The 11,343-nt window shown below is 38.9% G+C and overlaps 1 protein-coding gene across 1 annotated transcript; it reads right to left on the minus strand.

Annotated features, from left to right (window-relative positions):
- Nucleotides 1-681: 681 nt before the first annotated feature.
- On the minus strand, nt 682-6,902 carry LOC139728599 (uncharacterized). Its single transcript, XM_071639537.1, has 6 exons — nt 6,791-6,902; nt 4,920-5,068; nt 3,861-3,902; nt 2,814-3,069; nt 1,970-2,157; nt 682-1,216 (listed from the first exon to the last, which is right to left on the minus strand). Exons 2-6 carry the CDS (start codon nt 4,948-4,950, stop codon nt 696-698), a joined length of 1,038 nt encoding a protein of 345 aa, XP_071495638.1. The 5' UTR covers nt 4,951-5,068; nt 6,791-6,902; the 3' UTR covers nt 682-695.
- Between the last annotated feature and the right edge of the window lie 4,441 nt (nt 6,903-11,343).

Raw genomic sequence — 11,343 nt, forward strand, 5'->3', positions numbered from 1 at the left:
ATCACTTCTTCTTTTTTTTTCTTTTTTTTGGGGGGGGGGGGGGGGGTAAGAAAATTAGGAATTTAGCAAGTGTAAGAAAATCAAGCTCACTCATAACTGTAACTATTTTTCAGGTAAAGATCGCATCCTCACTGATGAAAGACTCATTAAATGTAACCATTACGGGATGATGGATGAAAAGTGAGCACAATAGCTCACTGAGTTCTGACTGCCTGAATAACAGATCAAATGCTGACTTCTACAATACCTCTTAAATCATTATTTGGCAGTGGTGCCGGTATTATATACAAAAAAGTGACAGTAACTTGCAGAAAAAAAAAATATTCAGCTTGCCATCATTTTTCATAACATTCTCTATGATTATGTGAATCTGATCTTTTATGATTGTTAGTCATATCCATACCAAGAAAATAAAATCATAACTGTTTCATATATTACTTTAAAAATTATGACATCACAACCAAAATTTCCTGCAATCCTCTGAGGAGTCATCAAGATAACATCACTGATTTCAATGGATCAGAAATAATAAATATTCACTTACACAATTAGGGTATACCTGGTATGAAAGTATTTGCACTGGCCTAAAGTGTCTCTGATAAGGACAACAACTTTCAGTAAATCAAACTTCTAATTCAAATGCTGTCTGTGAAGTTTTGATCAGAACAACTAAATTACTTGGTTTTCTTTTGACCTTAGAAATCTCCGCCAAAATCTCCTCCGTCAAAGTCTCCACCAAAGTCTCCTCCTCCAAAATCTCCTCCTCCAAAATCATCTCCTCCGAAGTCACCTCCGCTAAAGTCACCTCCCCCATAGTCTTCCTGGCCTCCGTATTCATGGTGGTCATGGTGATGATCATGGTGGTGATCGTGGTGGTGATCGTGATGGAAGTCGTGATGGTGGTGATCATGGTAGTGGATGCCTCCACCCCAGCCATGGCCATAGTAGCCCCCTCCATACCCCCAGCCCCATCCGTGGTACCCACCAAGGGCATATCCAGCCAGGAGCCCAGTGGCAAATCCATCGTCTGACCGTGACCGGTCCTGAACGACGACCGTCTGCTGAACGGGCCTGTTGTTTGAGACAGGCCGGTACTGCTGTGTCGGGTAGGACTGCTGTGAAGGGTAGGGCTGCTGGGTGGGGTAGGGCTGCTGGGGATAGCGAGCTGCTGCTGGCTGGGCCTGAGGATAAGGAGCTGCAGCAGCAGGTGGTGGACCTGCAGACAAGACATGACATCCAGTCAAGTAAGCAAGCATAAGTTTGCAGCAATCATGTGATTATTCCTGTTACTAGGATATCAATTTCAACATCTTATAAGTAAGGAATGAAAGCAATTGTTACTTTCTGTTAATTTATGATATACCTCATTAATTTTTCTCCTGACGCAAAATCCAACACACAAACAAAATGTTCTAATGTAAAAAAACATGTACAGCCATCATGTTTTGATATGTTGAATCATCCATCTCTGTTCATTATTTAAAGCTTTCTGATCCATTTTCTTGAAAGTTGTAGTCTTGATCAAAAATCTTTCTTTTTTTAGCTTGGCTATAATTTCCTTATCAACTTGAACATAAGTAATTATTTTTCTGTGAATAGTACGTCATGGGTCAAGTCTTATGGTACAAATACAAGTTTATGATTCCTTTTATAAGTAATCTTTCCATGCCAAAATAGAATTGACTTCCACAGAATCCCACCCGAAACACACACACACACATACATACGTACATACATTACATACATACATATATACAAGCACATACATACGAACAAATGCAATGCTTTGAACATGATGGGTGCTTCCAGTGTAGAGAGTAGTCTGTGTCCAAACTCTGACCAAAGAACTAAAAAGAGGTGAATGAAACATTCCAATGTCTGCTGCCCTTGCACACAGACACATACACACAGACACAGACAGACAGACAGACAGACAGACACACACACACACACACACACACACACACACACACACCTGTAAGAGCTGGATTGAAGCCATATGGTGGAGGCTGGTTCGGTGGAGCAGGCTGGGAGGGATATGGTAATTGCCCCTGGGGTTGGGTCCCTGTGTGGGGCCTTGGTTCACCTGGTGCCTGTTGTTGCCGCTGGCTAGGAGGAGGGATGCCCTTAGCTTGGTAGAGTGCTTCTAACCATTGCCTGTAGACAGGGCAAAAAAAAATGTACATATTTCTTCACAGACTGAGGCTGATATTGGACTCTCACTATGTTATTTCCAATGTGAATGGAAATCGCCAACAACAGATTAATGCACACTTCATAACTACAGGTCTTCATGAGTGAACAATTTCTTTCTATTGATTTATCTTGCATTTCTACTTACTTCATACTGATGATACACTGCTCTTATAAGGTTACCATATTAATCCATATCTGTTCCTTGTTTTGGCATTCATAATATTTGCTCCAAATGTAGCTGCACTGTTATATTTTGAAAAGAGAGAGAAAGGTGATATATAAAATATTAATTGTAGCTTTAAATGTTACAGCTGCGTGCAATAGTTATAAAAATGTACCACTTTGTAACTAATTTCGTGTTTTTGTATTCTTTACATGATTCATGATGCATGAAATGACAGAAAATACTTAAGAGGTGAGCATGTGACATCACAGTGTATAACATTACTGTGATATTGGCAATCCCAATTCTATAACTTCTTGAACTTGTTAGACTTGCCAGAAAGCACAGTTATACTATCATTTCTGTAAGCACAGAATATATACTGAATTCACATTTGTGTACAATCCAGGGACACCACACTAACATAATGAATGCTTGAAAAAAATCTCCTTACAATAAATCTTGCTCGGTTTCTGCCAGAATGTAGTAGTTCTTGCCCTTTGCAGTCAGTGAGAACAGGAAATCCCGCCTGGACCCTGATGGCACATCGGGGGCATCTGAGCCATTTTGTGGGCCAACCCTCATCATGGAGCACTCTGTGCGGACATTAATAACCTTGTCTGGGCTGCTCCCGGTGCCATCGGACCATGCCAGCTGACCATCCTGGTAGACGGTGAAATATTTTCTTCGCCACCGCGTGATGAAATTCCCTTCAAGGAGATTGAACAGGGATTGCCAATGATGTATGAGACAGAGAATACTTCACATTCATATTTCATGCCTCAATTCACATTATCTTCACTGAAACTGGTAAGGTACTGATATGAAAGAGAAATCTCTACTCCTGATAATGTTCTGGAAAATAATTTACAAATGGATGCAGACAAGATTTTTTTTCAGTTTTGAATTGTTCAGATTGAGACCAATCTATAAAGTTCACAGTTTAAAGGAAGGAATTGCAGTGTAGAGAACACTCTATCTATACTCTACTACTTTAATAAGTAAAACTAACCAACACAGAAAACAAAACAAAACATAGTTACAGTGGTATCTCACACAGAATGATTAACGTGATTCTTTTCTTTCTCTATCAGTCTGAATATAAATAAACTGGGCCCCATTTCATAAAAAACTTGATATGATGCAACTCTTGCTGGAATGGCAATTGTCATGATAATGACAAGAATCCAGCTTCCCGATTGGCTGTTGCTATGGGAAGTTGCCAATCCAGCAAGAGTTGCTATCATATCAACTTTTTATGGGGCCCTGGTGTGTACACTTGACAAACAGAGACAGGAAAACTATAGCTGCAACTCACTTTTCACTTTTCATGTTGATCGTAAACTTGGACTTTGACATTTGATTTATATGTGAAAGGCTGCAGCTTGGATTACAGATTCATATGACTTCTTGTAGGAGATAATGGACCCTAATGACCAGGCAGACCAAGCTGTTCACTTCATATTTCATGCCAAAAGTGCTCACATATCGATAAACTCACCATATTTCTTCAGATATCCCTCTTTTAGCTTTGCTGTTCCAGCTGAAAATGGAGACAAAATCATTACACATGAATATCAATGAGTGGGAATATTCTTGTTGTCTATAACGCTCTATTTGTTTTTGACCGCTTCCCTCTACTACTTTAAGGAAAGGTAATGTGAAAGTCATTAAATGTTCAAGCATATGTCAAATAATTACAGTGATATTTGACTGAATGGTGGCAGCTTCATCGCAAACAGTCATCAAGTCGAAATGTTCTTTCCATCTTTTAAAAGAAAACCACAGTCATAAATGCTGGATCATAACAACTACTACCATAATTACTGTGTGTGAGGTATGAAATTTATTTTACACTCATTTTAAACCACAGCAGTTCAGCGGCAGCATTAACTCTGCTGGGATGTCTGTCTGCTCTGTCAAAACTACCATGATATTCTTGCCAAAAGTATGGCCCTTGATTAAGATTATAATAAAAGTCAACTGATCTTGATTATTGATTCTGAAGACTGACCTTTAAGCCTCCTTGAACAAATTAAATATCTTTAAATTCACTTTCATCCTTACACCAAATTGAATCAACACAGGACACCCCCTGCTCTAGTTGTCACTGGAAAAATGACTGCTTTACAAGTAGCAAAAACTTAGTGAACTTTGCCCATTACATTCGCTCTTTCAATGTGTCATTCCAGTCAAACGATTGTTTTCTTTCTTTCTTTCTTTTTTCTTCAAACTGCTGTCTCCTTTGGACACTGTAAACTGAAGTTATGGCTTGAAAATTGTCTTTTTAGCAAAACCATAACGAATTTAAACTGAGTCTCTACAATAATGTCAAAGCTCAAATTATCAATCAATGTTTATTGTTCTGCCTTTCCCTTCTACATCTACATCTGTAGCACAATCACAATATCACTTACAGGATGTAATTAAACCAAGATTATCTGAAAAATGAAAGTAATCATAATATGTAAAGACACTGTAGTAAATAGTCTCCTAAGTTTCAGTAGCAATACTCCAAGCTTTTCTCATGATGAAACATATACAGAAGGAATGAACTTACACATGACTTGTACTGTGCTGCACATGGACATGCTCACTCAATACAGTCTAATGTTAGTCAGGCTGTGTTTGCCACTCTAAATGAATGGGCACAAAGCATGTATACTTTGGTCAAGACGGATGCTTAAATTTGTCACTCCAGATGAATACCTGATGAGATAAAAAATACAAAATAGTATGATTATTACTGCTGCAGTATTGTATCTCTGGTTCACCCTGGATTTTTTCTTCTCTGTTTTCTATAATGTTCACACACCAAACATACATCTGATCTGGCTTAGCATGTACTGCTACCGGACCTTTCTGTACTTCATATTACAAAATGGAAAAATAACTTATTTGGAATGTGCATTACAAAATATGGAATATCACTTAATCAACTTAAATTTCTGATGCATGGTTTGATAGACCGGTCTATGCATTTACATTCCGGTACTGGATTCCTTACCGCCATTCAACACAACTGTATTAAATTCTTAACAAGGGTAGATCTAGCCTGACCAGACGCCGTGCGCTAGCAGGGCGTCTGACTGTTTGTGATGCACCAATCTACTAAACCCCTCGAACACAGCCACACAACAACAAAACTGTTGAAAATTTCTACTGTATTCTTATTAGTGTCCACACGGTACAGCCCTGTTGCGACTTACACTTGTGTACAGTGACAGGGCTGTGTATAGTTAGGGCAGATCAAGAGTGACTCCCTGAAGTTAATTTAATAATAGTAATTGGTAGACCACCCCATACACACTACAGAGACAGTATGGTTGAGGGGTCTAGATATCGCGCACAAAAATTTGTGATTCAATTTTGCTCTTATAATAGAAATTATTCCACAATCGTACCTGAATTTCTCAATAAATATCACGAAAATGCAGAAAAATCACCTCCCAGAATCTCCTGATGATACGATGACGGAGTAGTGCTCTGTCGCCGTACCGCCGTTTGTATGTCGGACTTAATTTCATGCGTTTAATTTCTCCGGGTATGTAAAGGTCGCGCAGCTGCCCTATGTAGTTTCATGCGTAAAACTAAAAGTGTCTGCCCCTCTGCGGCTGTAGATTAACGTGCTTCGGCTTTTGTAGAATATCATAAACGCTCGATCAAACAAATTACGAATTGTATTTCTATCGGCTACGAATGAGACAGGCGAGACGACACGTCTACGGTCTAGGCTACAACATCCTTAAAACAGATTTTAAGCTAAGGTAGGTAAATTACAAGGTAAAAAATGGGAAATTTAGTGAAAAATTTGTTCGGAAAAATTGGAAATTTAGTGAAAAATTTGTTTGAAATAAAAATTTCTTACCTGCTTCTTTCTCATGTTTAGCGGTTGTCAGGTATGTTTATTTCATGGGTGTATCGGCAAATTTTGCACTTAGTTCTACGCGTAATATTGCTTGCTATACGCAATTTCGCAATGCGTGACCATTAAGTCCCTGCGCAAGATCTAGTGTACCCTTACTTAGTTATTATATTAACCAGCTACCTGTTACATGTTACTGTTAGTTGAGTGTTAGTAAATACTAGTAATTTGCAAACATTATCAATAATCATTGACATTGTCATTGTTATAATGAGACTAACGACAACGTTACAGTTACTGAAGTATATTCTAACATTCGGTCATTAGTTAACTGAGTATAAGGTCTAGTAGATCTCTTTTTTTCTCGTTAGTAGTAGTAACTGTAACGTTAACGTTAGACCTAGTAATAACTGCGACCTGCCCCAACGCTAAACAAAGTCATGAAGTAGGGGCCTAGGCCTACGTACAAGAAGGAGCGCCCCTGCCCGCCCGGGATTACAGCAGACAGTAGACCCTACTCACCACTGTAGATTCACAGACGGAAAATTAATGCTGTTTTAACTCACCTACATGTGACTACACGCTTAGATGCCGCTTACAATATGATAGATGGTTGATGACAAATTTGTCTGCAATAGAACGAACAATGTTGGACAAGAAAACACCCTCCGTCACTCATTATATGGCCAGGATTGATTGGATCGGAGTACCCACACCAAACGATGCATACATCGGTGGTATCAACTACGCGATGCTAGCTCGGTTTCCGTTCATCAGCGTTGCCTTGCTCATCACTTGACTACGCCTGAGGGTCCGTGTCATCACGTCCATAAACAAGCTTGCCCATTTTGCCAAATCACGCGGCCCAAAGACTTTCTTGCTCATGACTACAGATACTCTATGGTACTGAGTACTCGGGAGAATTATACATTGATTGTCTAGATCTTCCTGTTGGATCAAGCGGGGTTCCCACTAGCACGATTGGCGCCACGATTGAAATCGTGGTCTTAATCGTGAAGCAATCGTGGTGATCTTATTAGATCGTATCAGATCGTATCAGATCGTGAGGTCAATCGTATATTCGTAGCAATCGCGTTAATCGTAGAACATTTTTGAACGGTTCAAAAATTTTCTACGATTAACACGATTCATTTTTGATCGTGATCATCGCATCAGATTGTCTTGGATCGTATCAAAACGCAGCAAATCTTGACTTATCGTGCTTCTGAATAGTGTTAATCGGGATCGACTTTTTTACTTTCCTTCTGCTTATTTTTTTTTTTTTTGCACGTTTATTTTGCCCTTATTTTACCTGCAAATCGTATATATTTTGTATTCCGCGAGGTTGATTAAGGGAGGGGTGGCACAATGATATATAAAATAACGACATCACTGAAACATCCACCAGAAGTAGAGTGTTTCACATAGGCTACCCCACAAAGTAACTTTTGTGACTTTTGAAAAGTGACCATTGTCGTGGATGTTAGGTCACTCGTGCATAACTATAAAGATCACTGTCATTATTTCTCACGTTAGTCAATAAGTGTAGCAATACCCCTGCGAAATAATTTTGCTCGATTTTTTTTAAGCGACATTATTTTAGGGGAGTTACCTTTCTGTTGTGTGTGTATATCGGTTTTGTTAAACACTGTTAAATAAAACAATAAATCAAGCCAAACCAACCAAACTTTCAATACCCCATGAGATAACGACATTTTGAGATAAAAATGTATTTGATATACTATGCGAATATGAAATCAAACACACAAGTAATACTATCAGTTCGGCCAACTTTCTTATATTTAGCGTATATGTTATATCATATTTTCTTCTTCAAAGGAAGGTGAAAACATTTTGTCTTGATTTTTTTTTCTGGGGAAGAGGGGACAATGATCTGATCTTGTGTATTCTGGGTTGTTGTTTTTTTTTGGGGGGGGCGAGGGGGAGGGGAAGAGTGAGCAGGTCGATTCAATAATTTATTTCTTTATGTTAAATTAGAGGAGGGAGTATATCTGAGGGTGTGGCTGGCCTAGGTGATGCTTTCTCTCTGATACGATGATAACGTATTTGTCATTCGCAATACTGCAAAGGTCACGTTGTCATCATTCTCAACCTGTCAACCCTTGCCATCATCAATGATTGTGGATAGTAGGCCTAATCACTCTGCAGAAGTTAAGGAAACGATGAAATCCATTGTCAGCCGGACTATAATTTCCCATTCGGGTCCAATCGCACCTTAAAGCGGGGTTCCCACTATCGTACGATCTATTACGAACGCCACGATTGGTCATTAGGATTTTGGACATTCGTAACTGATCGTGGAAGTTTCGTTGAACTCGTCTGAAATTTCTCGTTTGGATACGAGGTTATGCGAGACAATACGCGTTGCTTCGCTTGGATGCGATATGGTCACGATTGGTCTTTTCCAAGCAATACGATCTGTCACGATCTGGTCTCCCGTTCAAATACGATCCGATATGATTGTCCCGATTGAGTCCATGATTGGACCCGATCTACCACTATCATTACGATCGGGATCCCCGTTTTGGTGCGTGCAGCTACGTTCTGATACATGCCAATACGAATACCGCGAACTAATGCGGGTTGTTGAGATAAGATACGATATCTTTAACGATCGGGATCAAAAGCGACCCCTATTTAAGGTGCAATTGGACCCGAATGGGAATATTATAGTCCGACTGACGATGGTTTTCATTGTTTCCTCAACTTCTGCAGAGTGATTAGGCCTACTATCCACAACCACTGATGATGGCAAGGGTTGACAGGTTGAGGATGATGAGAATTCACGTGACCTTTGCAGTATTGCGAATGACGATTATACATGAAGAAAATAATTGTGTATGATGAAATTGAAGCTAAAAAAGAGGATGGGATCTTTTTGAATGCTAATTTTTATGTATGATATACGCTCAATATGAGAAAGTTGGCCGAACTGATGGCATTGCTTGTGTGTTTGATTTCATATTCGCATATAAAAATGCATTTTTATTTCAAAATGTCGTTGTCTCATGGGGTATTGAAAATGTGGTTGGTTTGGCTTGATTTATTGTTTTATTCAACAGTGTTTAACAAAGCCGACATACACACAACAGAAAGGTAATTCCCCTAAAATAATGTCACTTTTTAAAAAAAAAATGTCTTAAGCAAAATCATTTCGCAGGGGTATTACTACACTTATTGATTAACTTCTATTTAAAAAAATAATGACAGTGACCTTTATAGTCATGCACAAGTGACCTTACATCCACGACAATGGTCATTTTTCAAAAGTCACAAAAGTTACTTTGTGGGGTATGTAAAACATTCTGCTTCATGGAGGATGTTTCAGTGGTGTTGTTATTTTGTATTTCATCGTGCCACCCCTCCCTTATTCAACCTCGCGGAATACAAATTTTATAATATACGATTTGCGAGTAAAATAAGGGTAAATGTGCAAAATAAACAGAAGGAAAGTGAAAAAGTCGATCCCGATCAACACGATTAAGAAGCACGATTAGATAAGATTTGCTGCGTTTTGATACGATCCAAGACAATCTGATGCGATGATCACGATCAAAAATGAATCGTGTTAATCGTAGAAAATTTTTGAACCGTCCAAAATTTTTCTACGATTAACGCGATCGCCATGATTGACCTCAAGATCTGATCCAATCTAATACGATCTGATAAGATCACCTCGATTGCTTCACGATTGAGACCACGATTTCAATCGTTTGGATGGCGCCAATCGTGATAGTGGGAACCCCGCTTGTAATGGCGGGGTCGCTTTTGATCCCGATCGTGACTGAAAGATATCGTATGTTATATCTCAACAGCCCGCATTGGTTCGCGGTATTCGTATTGGAAAGTATCAGAACGTAGCTGCACTCACCAAATCGGGGATCCCGATCGTAATGATCGTGGTAGATCGGAACCAATCATGGACTCAATCGGGACAATCCTATCGGATCGTATTTGAACGGGAGACCAGATCGTGACAGATCGTATTGCTTGAAATAGACCAATCGTGACCATATCGCATCTAAGCGAACCAACACGTATTGACTCGCATAAACTCGTATCCAAACGTGAAATTTCAAACGAGTTCAACGAATCTTCCACGATCAGTTACGAATGTCCAATCGTGGCGTTCGTAATAGACCGCACGATAGTGGGAACCCCGCTTTATGTATTGCCGTATATAATATGTCAGTGTCAGGCATGTATTCATGTTGAAATACCAAATAAATGAATGAATAGATAAATAGATATAATAGATGATAGATGAATAAATGAATGAATAGATAATAATAATAATGATAGTACACAGTAGTAGTAGTAGTGGGTAGTATCGTTAATAATAATAGTAACAACAATAATGATAATGGTGATAACAGCAATAATAATAAAACGGATGGCCTATATGCTTATCGATTACCTCACAAGAACTGGCTAACGCCATTCTTTCATTCTATTATTATTATCATTAAGTGCCTACTATATACCGGTATTTAATATTTGGGTTTCTGGATAGATTTGACATAATTGGCACAACAAATGAGAATACAAATGTAATATGCAACGTCTCGTGTGATGGGCACATTATCAAATAAAAGAACGTATACTGAACACAATGTTAATGGTAATATCACATGGTACGAAAATGACTCGAAGAAGTAACAGAAATAATATGATGGGCGCACATTATAACACTATAGTAGCCGCGTGAAACTGCCGGTCCCAAAATTAATGCTAAGTGATTTGAAGAACGAATATGAATGTCTTGACCAACTAAAATTATCAAAATAATAGAATTACTGATGAAGACCGGATTTGGGGATGAACCACATGCCGCATCGACCTATCTGCTGACTAAACCTCGCTAATCCCCAATTCGTAAAATAATTGTACTATGCTCTAAGATATCAAATTAATTTTATTCGTCACTTCTCTGTGAGGGCGGGTTTGATTTAAGCAAGGTAAAATAGAAACAGGTTGTATTTGGCGATATACCACAGTTGTAATACGACCACACAATGCATATACATGGCGTTGACACTCAGAGCCGCAAAGATCAGCCACGACACTTATACGGACATTATAGGTGATGAAACGTTTT

This window comes from Diadema antillarum, unplaced genomic scaffold (assembly GCF_040938485.1).
Source record: "Diadema antillarum isolate AM-2024a unplaced genomic scaffold, OU_Dant_1.0 seq00000187_RagTag, whole genome shotgun sequence".
Classification (NCBI taxonomy): Eukaryota; Metazoa; Echinodermata; class Echinoidea; order Diadematoida; family Diadematidae; genus Diadema; species Diadema antillarum.

Excerpts from the sequence above, each read along its gene's own strand:
- LOC139728599 (XM_071639537.1), bottom strand. The coding sequence starts at position 4,950 with ATGTCCATGTGCAGCACAGTACAAGTCATGT. Across the intron at positions 3,903-4,919 it reads CAGCACAGTACAAGTCATGT|CTGGAACAGCAAAGCTAAAA; the intron begins GTAAGTTCATTC and ends CTCCATTTTCAG. Across the intron at positions 2,158-2,813 it reads GAAACCGAGCAAGATTTATT|GCAATGGTTAGAAGCACTCT; the intron begins GTAAGGAGATTT and ends CCCTGTCTACAG.